Source organism: Mustela putorius, unplaced genomic scaffold (genome assembly GCF_011764305.1).
Source record: "Mustela putorius furo isolate JIRA1106 unplaced genomic scaffold, ASM1176430v1.1 tig00003909_pilon_pilon_pilon, whole genome shotgun sequence".
NCBI lineage: Eukaryota > Metazoa > Chordata > Mammalia > Carnivora > Mustelidae > Mustela > Mustela putorius.
Window position 1 is genome coordinate 5,272,286 of NW_025422057.1, and position 16,220 is coordinate 5,288,505.

The 16,220-nt window shown below is 47.2% G+C and overlaps 1 protein-coding gene across 3 annotated transcripts in view; it reads right to left on the reverse strand.

Annotated features, from left to right (window-relative positions):
• DOCK1 (dedicator of cytokinesis 1) overlaps positions 1-16,220 on the reverse strand; it is a 497,269-nt gene that overhangs the window by 432,572 nt on the left and 48,477 nt on the right. For all 3 annotated transcript variants that reach the window (XM_045068856.1, XM_045068857.1, XM_045068858.1), the window contains exons 2-4: positions 10,173-10,256; positions 3,312-3,352; positions 509-564 (exon numbers count right to left, since the gene is read on the reverse strand). In XM_045068856.1, the coding sequence (XP_044924791.1) occupies positions 509-564; positions 3,312-3,352; positions 10,173-10,256 (181 nt within the window). The remainder of the gene's footprint in view (positions 1-508; positions 565-3,311; positions 3,353-10,172; positions 10,257-16,220) is intronic.

Genomic DNA, 16,220 nt, shown 5'->3' on the forward strand with positions numbered 1-16,220 from the left:
GTCTAATGGGTTCTCGTTCTATAAAAGTCCTTTTAATGATCTTATACATCAGTTTTATGACCTCTAAGAAACATACATCACAATTACACAAAATGTAAATTCACACACGTCCCAATTTACCAACTGTTGCTTCACCCTAAACTCCACTGGTGTCATAGCGTTCAAAGTTTTCCAGAAAAATGGACTCAGAGCTGGGGGGCTGGAGCCTCTACCCAGTGGGACTGCTCACAGAGAAGCACAGAGCACTGGGCCAATGCTACCCAAAACCAGCTTCAGGTCTGAGAAGCACGAGTGCAGGTGCAGTGCAGACTTGAGACTTTTCAAAGGTCCAAAGCCATGCTGTACACACATCTCTATCCCAAGCCCCCTTTCTCGATTCAGAACTCCTGTCCCATCACGGTCACTCACACCCACATCCAATCCCCTAATAGGCCCTGCCATATGGACCAGCAGCAAAGTCAAATACAATCACCATGTTTCTTCATTTCAACATTAAAACCAGACTCACCCTTTTCCTTCAACTATGGCTTCTTTAAGATGAATATATGAAGCAGGAAATATACCCTTTGGGGGGGAAAAAAACAGTAATTTCATTACCAACTTGAATACCAACCGAAAATCAAAAACCACCCCGACAAGGTGAGGGTAGAGATGGCTGGATCGCTCTTAATTCTGCAAGGCGTACGCTAAGTCTCACAGACAACAGAGTGGGGCCAACAGGAAGTATGGGCTCAACCTGCTCGCGTTTCACGGAGACTACAGATGTCTCGGAAGAAAACAGAAGCGGTCTGTGTGCCAGGAAAAAAGTGCACAGGACTGGCCTGTGTCTTCCCCACTGGATGCACCTCAAGTCCTCTGATGCCCTTGACTCAGGCAGCTCCAAAGCCAAAGGATGCCTAAAAACAATCTGATGATGGTCTCTGACAGTTCCTTCTTTCCGGAAAAGCTAAAATGGCCATGGAAAGTTATTTCCACCACTTATCACCACGTATGCATGGAGGACTATTTGCCTGACCCACAGATTCATATCAACCTTCCAAAAGAGGGGCCATGTGAGAAAATACAGGAAATGGGCAAATTTCGCCCAATCCACACAACTACCAGACACCGGTTTCACAGCTCTCGGCATCCCCCAAAGGCAGCATGCTTGGGGGCTGGGGGCTTAGCAGCACAGTGTGCGAGGGAGTTTCTCAAGCGCAAATTCAGTGTCGGGTGCGGACGGCAAAGTGCTAGGGGCTTTAATCAAGACTTGCTGTCCTGCTTCCTAAGCAAACAAAGAGCCCCCTCTCTGGAGTGAGGCAGAAACGAGGACCTGAAAGTGGGTAGTGGGCAAGAGGCGCTGGGATCCGGGGCTGCCCAGCACAGCCAAGGGCTTCCCGTGTGAGATTTAGTGCATGCAGTGGAAATCTACTCTGCAGCACTGGTGGTTTCCAGGCACCTGTTGTGTGAAAGGAGCTTCTGACCGCGTTTCCCTGGCATCTGGCCCCAAAGGATTTACACAGGAGGACCAGAAACCACAGCTACTAATCTGTCTGGAAGGAGCATGGACACCCCAGATTCACGCTCCTCCTGCATACACGGAAAGCTGGAATTTCCCATAAAGAATTACCGCAGAGACAGGAGGGAGCGGTCAGGCAGAAGACAAACAGCTGAGCAAGGAAGCGGACTCAGGGGCCCCGAGGCTGGGAGCTCCACAGGGTCCCAGGTGTTCCGGACATGCCCAAGTCCCAGGATGCCTCCAGGAGCACAGGTAATGTCAAGGTGTGCGCACAGGTGGAGAGGGAAGAGGATAAACAAGGCAGCCTCACCCGTGTCCACAAGCAAAGACAGCCCTCCGTCTCAGTCAACCTGCTCGCAGGCACCATGAAGCCACAGAAGGAGGAGTGGAAGGCAGAGAGGCAACACACGCAGAGGTATGAAATGAGCAACCACTCCAGCTGGGGTCATTCACACTCGCCCAGACAAACTCCATCTGTGTGACTACTGACACAAAGGATGGGTCCTGGGAGTTTGCGTGACTGGGGGCCAAGTGCCTTCTCTGCACTGCATGCAGGGGCCAACTAAGAAACCATAGTATCTTTAAAGGCTTCACAAATGCCTGGTCTTCCAATGAGGATTTCAGAAGAAAAAAATGTGGCTCGAGCTGGGCCCTTCACAAATGACAGCTACAAAGGACAAACAGCTCCCACCTGTCCAGCAGGGCCCAGATGTAGGGTTTCTGGGGGAAGCTGGGCAGGCAGGACCTGTGCTTCAGCCGCCGGACCTCGGAGGCCTTAAGTTACAGGCTCAGGACCACATGAGGAGTCCAGTCCAGTAAGGAGATCATGAGAGGCAGAGTTAAGAAACAGAAATAAGGGACGCCTGGGTGGCTCAGTTGGTTAGGCAGCTGCCTTCGGCTCAGGTCATGATCCCAGCGTCCTGGGATCGAGTCCCACATCGGGCTCCTTGCTCCACAGGGAGCCTGCTTCTCCCTCTGCCTCTGCCTTCCACTCTGTCTGCCTGTGCTCGCTCTCACTCTCTCTCTCTCTGACAAATAAATAAATAAAATCTTTAAAAAAAAAAAAAAAACAGAAATAAAACGAACCCTCTGTCAAGCTATCGTCGATATTAAAGTGTGTGAGTTAACGTGGACAGAGCCTAATCACAGCTCAGAATGGACATTATTTCAAAATCACAGAATAAAACCGAAGGGCTGTAATTAGGTTTTGAGAAGCTAAGAACAGAAAAGCCACAACAGAACCGTGTCAGGGAGTGTCCGCCACAAGGATTGAGGCATAATTGCAGGTCCTGGCTTCAGAAGTTCAAAGAACCTCACATGCAAAAGGCCCTGGAAAGCAGAGCCTTTCTTTTGCAGGCAAGTCAGGCAGTTTAAAATAGTTCTGCGCAAAGGGAAAACAAGCACGCAGGAACTTTGCAAATCTGTGGTCATCGAGGATAACGTAAGACTGAAAATCGTAAGTGGTATTTTTTTTTCTGAAGTCATTATCCCCAGGGTCCTTCTCTTCACCTCCCAAGCTTAAATAGGATGTGACGTTCTACCAGGAAAAGAGGACTGTGCCTTTCGTGATGACAGGTCAGGACTGAGCCACAGCCCAGCAGTCCCACCACGGATGCAGAGCTGGTGTTTCTGTGCCCACATACTGTTCAAAAGAAAACAATTCAGGGTAGCCCACGTGTCAGCCCACACATTTGTTAAGTTCAGAGAAAGAGATATATACAGAAAACTCGAAGACACAAATGGGATAGGATTGATTTCCTCTCTCGGTGTGATGAATGAATGGAAATGCAGAGGTTTAGAAAAAAGGACTTACCTTCTTGGACTTTTTTCTTAAGGTATAACCTCTGTACCACCCTAAACAAATACAAAGTTGCAACAGTTAGAAGGAGCAGACACCCCAGGACCCTCATGATACCTTCCTGTCTTGGAGAATTCATCAGTTTGTCACCAGAATTCAATAATCCTAACACTGTGAAAATACACTAGAAGGTTCCAGAGAGTTGCACCTCAAATCGTCCTGGCTAGTGACCTTCCTGAACACCCCACCAGCCCATTCATCTCCGTCTGCTGCTGGCGAACTTAAAGCCGCCACCTTGAAGTTAGGCCACACCGTCCCAGGAAGAAACATCCTTTTGACCACTCACCCCGGAGAAGGCTCCTTGGGTATCCGTTTCCCTATCTGTCCCTCTAACTGACTTGAATCGGGGTCACTGCCAAATGCACATACCAGCATCCCCAGATCATCAGGAACTGCTCCAAGACAGAGGACCCATTGAGCGCTAACTTCCTCCCTCCTCAATCCGGAGACGCCATGCCCCAGAGCAGCCATAATCTCACAAAGTGTGTCTGTGGCAAAGCCTCAGCCCCCCACAGGAAGCGCCAGACCCAGGAACACGGCAGACCTCGCCCTGGGGGTGCGACTAGACTCAAGTTCCCAGTTGCCTCCATGAGGGGAGGAAGCTGAAGCCGGGCCCGCGACAACGGCTGGCACGAAGGAAGTGCTACGTGGAACAGGCCTAAGGGTGGCAGAGCAGCTCTGACCACACCCCGGCACCTCCCCTCGAGCCCACAGCTGAGGGCAGAAACACCCTCGCAGGTGCCCTGCGGGTGCACAGCCGGTCACCAGCGTCCCGACATCCCCACGACAGCCAACGACCACTGTGGAGCTGTCCTCACCCCCAACGTTTTCAAGTCACTCTGGCCACCTTGCTCAGGGAAAGTGGATCCAAAGCTCAAATTCTAACTCTGCCCACGAGAGAAAAGACGTGGTCAGAGAATTACAGAAGCGCGCAGAGTGCAGGTTGGGTAAATTCCTGGAGAATAACCAAATATTAGACTCTCACACAGTATCAGAAAGTCAAAGCTCGGAAGCGAGCGATGTCTGAGTGAGCTCGAAATAGTGCCCCAAGGACAGCACCTTCTTAAACAGCAATCATGTTATCAACCAGAGGCGAGAACGGTCACAGACCAGAAAGGGATGGGGTGGAAATGAGCAAAGTCCTCAAGGGATTACTAACAGATGCTCCTCAAGCATTCAGAACAGGAGATGGACATTCCCAGGATCCCTGCAAAGGATTTGCTAAGACTGAGTGGTGACCGCAGGGCTCTCTTGACAAAGGGGCCCGGCAGATGGACCGGGGGCACTGCAGACTCGAGTGTCTGGAGCTCAGTCGCACGTGTGGAGGATTATCTCCGTAGAGCTGCACTGTCTGCTTCGCTGGCTCCTGCACCCGGCCCAGAATCCGTGCCCATCCAGGGCAGCGTTCCCAGGCAGTTAAAGGGAGAAAGAGGGGAGGTCTACACAGTCACCGGCTTACATCTAGAGCCAAATAAAGGCTGTATTTATTCAGTTCTAAGGACGGTCTTCCATGCTGTCATTACAACCTTCCCACGTCTTCATTATTAACACGCCCCTTCGTTCCTGAAACTGACAAGGGATCAATGTCCTAGAACATAAAAGGTAATACTGCCCGATGACAAGCCAGGACGATTTGAGATGCAACCACGTGAAAAAGAGCCATACTTACCAACAGTGTATAGAAGGAGCCCAAGGACTTACCCACATATGAAGAGATTGCTCAAACTTAAAGATAATCAGATACAATTTAACTGAACAAACTTCAGTGGTTAAAAACTGTAATGCCCCAGGATATAGGCAGCCCCGGGTGCTGGGGAGGACAGGAGCCTGCAGTAACTGAATGGGAGCAGCCATCCCTGCTTATCCCAAGTATCCGTCCCCCCAGCCTGCAACCAGCATCTGTCCCCACAGTATCTGTCCCCGCATCCTGGGAACGCATCCCTGGGAAAGACGTGTGCACATCTTCCTGTGCACAGGGGACGGCTGCAGGATCCCATGGCCGTGTGATGTGAGGGTTAGGGTTAGCACATGGAAGAGAGCAGAGTGCCCGGAACTGGGAGGGCTGTCAGTAAAACACGGGGAGTGTGCACACAGCAGTGGGAACCGTGAACTAAACATACACTAAAAATAAACAGAAGTGCCTCTTAGAGGACAGCACTGAATAAAATAGTAAGAAACAGAACGAGAGCAAGAGCTACACCCACGTTCATATACATGAAAACTACATGCACGCCAAACACTACCAGAACACAGGCAAACACAAAAATCCACTTCAGACACAGTAAAAGGGTTTTCAATGGGAAGAGGGAGAAGAAAGGGGTGAGCCATGGGGATAAAAGATAGGGAGTCCTGTCTTTTTTTTTAAATGTTATAATAATAGATGGAGTTTCTTTTTTAACTGCCTTCCTAGGAAAAATGAAAACCTACTGCTTCCCTCCCCAAGATCATCTGCATACGTTAGTTCTTCCAGCTCATACACTCATGCCGGAGACTGCACTAGACAGAGCAAAATACCGAAAGAGGTAAGACTTCATTTCTGCCCTCCATGAGCTCACAAATGGGAAGACCCCTAAGACAAGCAGGGGCCCAGCCATGTTACAGGACAGACTTTAGCATGAAGGAGAGAGGAATCCCTGCACAGGTTCCTTGCAGGGGAGGGAGGGGCTGTAAGGGAATGCAGGCCTGGATGCTCTTAGGGGAAGGAGCAAGACAGGGTGAGGCTAGGGGCAGGAGGGTCCATGGTCTGTAGCAGCAACGGGCTGATTAACTCCTCCCAGGCAGGGCTCATGAGTAGTCTCCATGGAGTCAACCAACCTAAGAGACAGGGAGGTATGAGCAAGACACAGCCCTGAAACTCAGGGAGCACACAGTCCAGCACAGGAAAACGGCAACCAACCAAGTCAGCGAGTCCCATACAGTGTCCACAGCAGAAAAACCGGGAGGAACACACATACACACTTAAGTCCAGGGACAGTGCCACGAGGGAACAGTATCAGGCAGAGCAAAGGAGGTGGGGGACAGGCAGGAAGGAGTGCCTGCCCAGACAGGTGTGCTTAGGTTTAGTCTTCGAGGAGGGCTCACTGTTAGCCAGATGGAGGAGGGAGGGGTCACGACGGAGGAGGCAGAGCAGCAGGTGCACTCACTGTGCCCTGTGAAACCATCAGCAGCAAGGCCAAGACACGCATGAGGAAGAAGCTGGAGTTTCCTTCAGGATTGACAGGTGAAGACCACATCACCACGGTCCTGGGATCAGCCCAGTTTACCAGGAGCTGCCTGAAGATGGACAGGACATTCCCTTCTGTCAGGAGGACAGTGGCCTATGCTCTGAATGGCAAGAGAGCCAAATTCCAGAAGCGACCAGTCATGTCCTGATGGACAGCATCCACACACACAACGGGCCTTCTGGAGAAAGAACCAGCAGGTGCTCTCTGTGGAACACGCTGCAGGCACCGCAGGTGCAGACTCAGTCCCGCGGCTGGAGGCTCCGGGAGCAGCATGTCCAGCACTCTCAGAAGACAGTACCCACAGCCACATCAGTTTTCCGCAGGCCAAGACCAGGTGGCCGGTCACCTGTGACAAGGTACGAAGGGTGCTCGCTGAGTGGAGGCTGGGCTGGGGGCTCCCAGGTCTAAGAAATGAGAACCTCACCACTGTGACTGCCTTTTCCCATCTGTCACAGGTTCACCTCAAACTCGACAGTGAAGTCCTCACTCTACCTGTGAATGTGACCTTATTTGGAAATAAGGTCGTCTCCACAGACAATCGGGTTAAAATGAGTTAGTGACAGTGGGCCAGAAACCAAAATGACTGGTGTCCTTGTATAAAGGGGAAGCAACCAGAGACACACACAGGAAGGCTGCCACACAAAGACAAAGGCAGAAACCAGAGTGCCCCAGCTACAACCCAAACACCACCAATGACTATTAGCAAACACCAGAAGGAACGGCTTCGCCCCCATAGCCCAGCTGACACCTTGATCTCATATCACAGCTCCCAGAAGTGGGAGACAACACACCCCTGCCAGTTAAGCCACTCAGCGCTGTCCTTTGTTATAAACCATGGTCCTTAGTTGCAAAGGCCCCAGGAAACCTCTCACCCTGTCTCACGTGACCTTCAGTTGACATATGCTGACAGTACAAGAGGGAAGTAAGGTATATTTTGGAAGAAAATACATTATTACCCTCTAAAAACTGGAATACATTCAGTTCCAGTGTAGTGGTTTAATCAAAAGAATGATTCCCTAATCTTTGCACCCTGCAGGCTCCATGACGTCCAGTGTCCAGCGTCCAGAGGGCAGCATGGAAAGGAGCAGGCAGCAGGCCCCGCACGTCCTCAGCCCCTCGACAATCGCCCTATAAACATGGGATCTTGGCTCGCTCTCCTGTGGCTGAGTCTGGACACTGCTTAAAACTGGGGATATGCCCTCCAATGACCTCTCCAAGCTCCTTCTACCCCCACAGCGACCTGTACCCTGCTTTTCCTGTGTCCCTGCTCCAGGCCTTCACAAGCCTGAGAGAGAGAGAATTTAACCATAACTTAAAGGTAAAATTTTTTCTTTGAACTTTACTATAAAGAGCCATCATCTAGAATTTATATTCTCTGCAGAAAGCCAAGTAATATCCTGAAAAGGATCACAAAGAAAAAGAAAATTAAATTTGACAAACAGAAATACATTTTCTTAGAGGAATTGTAGGAGGGGAGAGGAGGAAAGAAAAAAAATGCCAAACACGAGTATGATCTGTGAAACTAAAATAGAACAAAAGGAAAGAGCAGAAAAACAATTATTCCATTCTTATTTCATGAATAAAGACACCAAGTTTCCCAAAGTCAAAACTGCTTCCCCAAAAGCATTTCTCTGATCAGATTCTGATTAAAACCAAAATGATAGTTGTCAAGGAAAAGGAATTTGTTTTGTGTTAAAGGGTCTTTATAAAGACTGGAATATTTTAATCAGAATCTTGAAGACTGACTAGCCCTGAAACAAAATGCTCACTGAAGAAGACTTAACCATCATGCTGGCTACCCAATTTGTTTTTAAGTCAAACGTACAGACAGCAAGGATTGCTGGTGATAAGATCCCACTGTTTAAAGAGAACATTCTTCTTGGGAAGCAGAGAACAAGAGGTGGCAGTCCCCACATACCCAGGCTGACCGGAAATTGCTATCTATTCAGGAATGACGTCATCACCCAGTGTTTATTAACCAGGATTTCCACTTCAACAGAGCAGGGGCAAACATAAAGAAGATGTAAGAGCTTTTTTCCCTTCAGATCAGTAAAGTGTCTTGAGATGAGAGGTTTGATCCTTAACCTCTGCTTAATTTCTCCGTGTCTCCTCTCAAACACTGGCAGAATATACTGAGAGCAGATAAGGCAATCCAACTGTCAGCTACAAAAATTGAAAACAAGCAGAAGGCACCCATCACAACTACTCATTCACTTAAGGACAGGGTCTGTTCTCACAGAGCTACAGCTGCTTCCAGGCATACGCCACTAATGCTGATTTTTTTTTCCCCCAGTGGGAAGATTTTAGGGTTAAAGAGGCAAAGGGACCAGAATTCTAAGTCCTCACACACCACAAGGGAAATACGGGACAGAGCCATGGGTGTCTGATAGGTTCCTGCTTGCCTGTAGTTCTGGGAGGGGCCCTGGGGCAAGCTGCAGCCCACCCAGTGCCCAGAGGCTCACATCCACTTCACTCTTATGCAAATTCCACAGCCTGAGCCTGAGGGCCAGTTCGCAGATCTCTGTGGGTTCACTGTGGGCCCGCTGCAGTCTCCTCTCCAACCCCCAGCTCCTACGGGAAGGATTGAGCTAAACCCACTCTGAAAGCAATTCTTCTATTGAAACGATCCATTTTAATCAGTTCTTTTCATTCATCTGCTATATGGGAGTCACCCCTTCAAGCAGGAAGTAAAGCCACCAACGCTAATTACACAATTCTACAAAGTTTCCAAATCCGAGGAGTCTCAGAAAGCAAGCCCATCACGGCTTCCCTTCTGTGCCGCAATAACCACAGAATAAAAGGAAGAGGGGGTAAATATAAAAACCAATTGTGTGGGGCATCTGGGTGGCTCAGTGGGTTAAGAGGCTGCTTTTACCTCAGGTCATGACCTTGAGGTCCTGGGATCGAGTCCCACGTTGGGCTCCCTGCTCAGGGAGGAGTCTACTTCTCCCTCTCCTTCTGCCCTCCCCGCCTTGTGCTCTCTGTCTCTCTGTCTCTCTCTCTCTAATTAATAACTAAAATCTTTAAAAAGAAACCCGACTGTATGAAAATCCAAGGACACTGAGAAACTACTATTATAATAGTATTTTCTGGATTTCTAATCTATTGGATAATGTCTGTTTCACTGGCCCACATCCTACAGCTGGGTCAAATAAAAAGTTTTAGTTCCTTTCCTAACAAATCTAAGAGAAAACATAGGAAGTCTCACCACTCACATCAAACACATCAAAACGATGACTTGAACATGGAAATATCTTAAATGTACTTTTTTTTTTTCATAGTTTTTCAAGCGGTCAGTTATTCACAGTCAAGATTCACATACATTTGCAACAAAGGAACCAACGTGTTCTGTTGCTTTTAATGAAAATAGCGATCTCTACAGAAGACTGTAGAGGCGAAAAACTGGAATTTTTAGTTCTAATTTCATGTTAATCAACTATTATTTAAATAATGAGAAGCCTCCCGGCTGCCCTCACTGGAAAAGGCATCCACCGCCTGCAGGAAGACGGATCAGATGGACATACTCTGAAACTCTGAGAAGGTGACCTAACTGCCCAAAACAGTAAGGGAAAGACACCAGCAGTATACGCACCTTCATATGTTTCCAAGATGTGCACAGTGTCTCCTATTTGTAAAGAAAGTTCATCCGCTCCCCTGGCATCGTAGTTATAAAACGCTGCGAAGGAGAGAGAAAGAGGTAAGGAGACATGAGTAGAGGTAAAGTGACTTTGCTGGCTTGTTTCTGTTTTTAACGGTGGACTAGAGGCAGTGTCTGCCTGGATCAGCCCCTCTGATATCCACAAAGGTAGCCTTCTCTTTCAAGAGACAAATACAAAGCGTCGTCGACTAGAAGAAACTCGGAACACCATACAAGGGGACTTCATCTTTTTAGTGTGGTCCTGAAGAGCACTAGTGACCAACGCTGTGTGGGGCTGGCACAAAAGTAAACACGCAGACCAAGAACATAAACCGGAAATAAACCCACGCTTACATGGTCAGCACCGATGCCGTGACGTCCCGCGTCTTAACCATCTTAAGTGTCCAATGTGGGGGCAGCGACATTCAGAATGTTGGGAAACCGTCACTGTGATCACCTTCCACACTATTTTCAACCTCTAAACAGCAACTCGGTACCCACAGACCAGTTACCCCCATTCCCTCCCTGCAGCCCCTGGAGACTTTGAGTCCTTCCGTCCCTATGGACAGGACTGCTCTCTCTACTTGCCTCACAGAAGCACACCAAACAATACTACACTTTTCCTGCCTGGTTTCTTCAACATGATGCTTTAAGGTGCTGCCCCATGTATCAGAACTTCATTCCTTTTTACGGCTGAATAATGTTTATAATAGGAAGAAAACTGATACTGTTCACAGTTTAATTATCACTTCATATACTGCCTTTTATTTCCTTTAATAGATTTTTTTAATTAAATAATTACTTTCTATGAATCAATTATATATGGGCTGAATATTTTTTTTAATTTGAAAAGATATACATACCCCTATGTTTACTGCAGCATTATTTATAATAGGCAAGTTATGGGACCAGCCCAAGTGTCCATCAACAGATGAGTAGACAAAAATCTGATATATATACACTATGGACCACCACCCAACCGTAAAAAAAGAATGAGATACTGGTGGGCTGAATGACTTTGGAAACCAATCTAATTTTTAAAATTATCATATAACCAAAATTACCATATAATTAAAAAATAAAATCAAAATAATCATATAATTAAAGCTGATATTAAGCCAAAAAGCTACATTATAGTCAAATGGCAAAAATATGTCCAACATTAAGAAATTCTTAAAACTAGCATACTCAACACATCTCTGAAATCCCTAATGTGTGTTCTGACATAAAACAGTTCCTATTCCTTTCAGATAAGCACCTAAAACACTCATACCTTTAAATGCCAAGCACACTCTTGCTCACGCGTGATGAGATGAAGGTAACAGCCACAGTGGGAAAAGGGCATTAGAATGTGTTTAATATGCAAAAAACACTGCTGGCACCTGGGTGGCTCAGTCAGTTAAGCGGATGCCTTCAGCTCAGGGTCCTGGGTTCAAACCCCACACTGGGCTCCCTGCTCAGCGGGGAGCCTGCTTCTCCCTCTCCCTCTGCCTGTCACACCCCCTGCTTATACTCTCTCTCTCTCTGTCAAATAAGTCAATAAAATCTTTTTTAAAAATGGATTAAGAATCTACATGTGAGACTTGAAACCATAAAACTCCTAGACAGGAGCATAGGCAGCCATTTCTCTAACATCAAACTTGTTTCTAGATATGTCTCCTCAGGGATGAGAAATAGAAGCAAATATGAACTACTGGGACTGTAGCAAAAACAGACACAGACCAAAAAAAAAAAAAAAAAAAAAAAAAAAAAAAAAGAAACACCTTTTGGGGCACCTGGGTGGCTCAGTGGGTTAAGCCTCTGCCTTTGGCTCAGGTCATGCTCTCGAGCCCCACATCAGGCTCTCTGCTCAGCAGGGAGCCTGCTTCCCCCTTTCCCCCTGCCTGCCTCTCTGCCTACTTGTGATCTCTCTCTCTCTCTCCCTCTCTCTGTCAAATAAATAAATAAATCTTAAAAAAAAAAAAAACACCTTTTGTACAAGGAAAGAAATCATCAATGAAACAAAACGACAAATACTGAACAGGAGAAAATATTCTGCAAATGATATCCTCTGGTAAGAGGATCGTATCCGAAACATACAACACACTTCTACAACTCAACACCAAAAAAAAATCCAATTAAAAAGTGGGCAGACAACTTGAATAGATATTTTTTTCCAAAGAGGACACACAGATGGCCAACAGACAGATGAAAAGATGCTGAACATCACTCATCATCAGGGAAATGCAAAACAGAACCACAATAAAACATCCCCTTCCACCAATCGGAATGGCTAGAATCAAAAAGACAAGACGTAACACGTGCCGGCGAGGATGTAGAGAAAAGGGAACCTTGCACACTCTCGGTGGCAATGAAAATTGCAGCCACTGTGGAAAACAGTGTGGAGGGTCCTCGAAAACTTTAAAGTATAAACATCATACGATTCAGCAATTCCACTACTGGGTAGAAAATGAAAATACTAATTCAAAAGAATATATGCACTCCTGTGTTCACTGCAGCTACAAGAGCCATGATACGGAAGCAGCGCAAGTGTCCATCAGCAGATGAATGGCTAGAGACGGGCTCTACGGACACCATGGAATACTGCGCGTCCATAAAGAGAGGAAGATCTTGCCATGGGCAACAACACGGATGGACCTAGAGGGCACCATTATCCTAAGTGAAATAAGTCAGACAAAGACAAATACCCTAAGATTCCACTTCTATGTGGAATCTAAAAAAACAAATGAACAAAGAAATGAACTAAAAAACTGACAAAAACAGAACAAAGTGGTGGTTGCCAGAGAGGAGCTGAATGTGGGACAATTGAAACAGGTGTAATTAGGAGGTACAAACTTCCAATCACTACAAAAGAAATGAAGAGAAGAGAAAAGAAGACAGAAATACAGTGCTACAGTGATAATCCTCCTTCCCAAAGGATCCTACTTGAAAACGTAGCAGACTTAAATGTAAAAGTCATGGTCCATTTCCCATCCATCCATCCCGAACACTCTGCCAGACCAGGCTAGTCACAAAGGGTCCTTCACTGTGTCCTTCTCTAAAATTCTCCTGGATCGTAGCGTGTGCAAACTCCTCAAGCAAGTATGGTGGGTCCTCCACCACCCGACCACCTCACCTCGCCTTCTCCAACCACACACAGTATGGGCTCCAGGAGGGCCCCTGTCCCTGCTTCTCCCTGAACAGCAGAAGCCAGCCTGTCCCATACCTGTGTGGACCAACCAACCCTACCCTCCATCCACAGGGTCTTCCCAACAGCTGCACCTCTTCAAAAAGCCAACCCCTCCTCCAACCCCTCCTCTCAACCCATCTCCAAACATCCCCACCACAGCATACCGCCTGCTGTCCACTCCATACCTGAGCTACCGTGGCTGGGAAGGTGCTGTAGGCCCAGGCAGCCTCCCTGGTTTTCACGTCCATGGTCCCTGCGGCCAAACGAAATACGCAGGGTCCCACCTCTAGCCCTGAGGATCCAAGGGACCTCCAGCAAATGACGTGTCTTTTCCACATTCAGCTTTCCCCACAAAATAAGGCTTTTGATATTTACACCTTGTAGGACCACGTGTGCATTCTGTCTCAAAGACAATCATGCCACTGACAGATCTGGGGATTTGAACACTGGGTGTCCTGCACTGAACATTTAGTAAATGATAAAGCCTCTTACTGTGGTTGGGAGTATTTTGTTTTCACTGCAATAAAGATGTCCATCCCTACCAGAATCCTTTTTTAAAAACCAAAGCGAGCAAAAAAACACATGTTCACAAAAATCCTAAAACATCAAAAACCATATACAAGCAGAAAATTCCATTTTCATAGTTATTTTTTCTCTATTTCCACCAAAATTCATAAAATTTCAATGTCCTCAAACTGACATAAATGGTTATTAGTAGTTATTAAGTTTATTTAGCATTTTATGGTAGTGTTTAACAAGAAATAACTGCATTAGGCAAAGGAAGCCCAGAGCATATGCCAGCCTTTCCTGGTTCAGCATAACCATATTCCTAAGCCTTTAGGAGCCATAAATGCGTTTCTCACAGTTCTTAACAGCATCCTGCCAGCATGCCTATTCTGTTAGAGACATGCCTAAAATAAACACATCAAAAATAATAAAATAAAATGAACACTCCACTATAAACACATTCAGGCCCATACGAATCTGTAAGGCACACATGCAAAAATCTTTAAGTACCGGCCCCCTCCCAAGGAAGGAGGCAGACAAAAGCAGTTGTGGGAAACGGAACTTCAAATTTAGCTATGAATAAGCCGTAAAGACCCCTGACTTTACAGATGAAGGGGGAAAGAGCCTCTGAGGGCTCATGCCTGTGGTCCCAAGACTAGGCAGAGGGAGGACCACCACAGTGGCTGTCTAGCCCCTGGCCCTCTGTTGATAATATCACAGCCTAAACAAGCCCCTATTTAAAAGCAAACTGCAAGATCAATTGTATAAGATTATTGGCCAAAGGAATGGGAGGGAAGGGGAAGTGTGAAAAAATGACTGCCTCCCCCAAAGACCGTCCCCATCCAAGCCCTGAGAGGCCCAAACCCTGGGAGGTGTTACCTTACCTGGCAAAGGGGGCCCCTGCAGGGGTGTCACAGGTAAGGACCTCAAAATGCTAATTCCGCATTGCCCAGGTGGGACCAGTACAATCAGAAGGGTCCACAGGAGGGGAGCAGGAGGGCCCCAGTCAGATGTGACGCAGCCTGGCTGCAATGACTCAAGGAAGGAGCCACAGGTGGAAAACAGGTGGTCCCCAGGCAACCAGAAAAGGCGAGAAAGTGGAATCCCCCACCCACATCCCCCACCAGGCCCTCCAGAAGGAACATAGCCCACACCTTGATTTTGGGAATTTGGACCTCCAGAGCTATAATACAAATACATGTTGTTTTAAGCTTCTGACTCTGTGGTGATGCATTACAACAGCCATGGGAAACAGGGGGGGGCGGGGTATGCAGAAGACAACGCAAAAGCAGTGTTTTGTGGTTAATTTATTCACTGCTGAAGGCAGCTGGAGCAGAGGTCCCAACGAACCATATCAGAACCTGACAGTCCTCGGTTGAGGTTCCCCAATTCTTGGGTGATAGAGAAATGAACACAATGCAATGAATTTTCCTTAAACCCAGAAGTATTCAAGGTAAGAGACTATTCCGAATTCTGGTTATTTGACCTTTAAAGCCGCCCCTCTTTGGATAGTGGGGACAGGACGAGAAAGAGCAGAAACGTCTTCTTAAGAGGATGATGACAGATGACCTCTGGGTTTTAAAATGTCTTTCGCTTGACAGAAGCACAAAGATGGCAGCCTCTTTGCGACTTGCCCATTTGTCTTCTTTATTTTTCTGATCTGCTAAGATCTGGGAATAAGTCCACAGAGGATATGGTCATCCCGTGTCCAATGACATCTCTGGATTCACCTCCATCTGGCTGGTGGGCTGTATGCTTCATACATTCCTCCTCCTCAGACCCATTTGCCTTTTTTAACAGCCTGGCTAAAGCGGCGTCACTGCGTGTACACGCACATTCAGCTGAATTTCTCGGTCCTGGACTGTAGAGCCCAGTGTAGCAGATCGCCATGCTGCTTGTGGGAAATAAGCACGTGAAATGAGAAAGATGCAGAGATGAACTCAGCACGGACATTCTTTCCCAGAATGCTGGGTTTTGTTTCTTTTTTTTTTTTTCTCTTTCTGGAAGAGTCGGTAGCACCCCAGGGTGAATAAGCACATGGACCTTTTTTCTCCCCAAAATAAAAACAAACACGCTGGTCTGTGCCTCACGTAGCTTCTATGCATCAGCAATGTGAAATGGCAACGTCACCACCTCTGCTCAATCTCCTAATCACCCTAAAAATGGCTGCCTGGGGATGTAAAGAAAGAAACGTGGCTTGAAAATGAAAGAAGAGGGCTTCCCCGGTTACTCATACCATCCACAATACTAACCGTGATGACGCTGTAGATGAAGCTGCTACTGACGAGGATGGTACAATTCTGGGACACCTTGGATGGTGATCACCA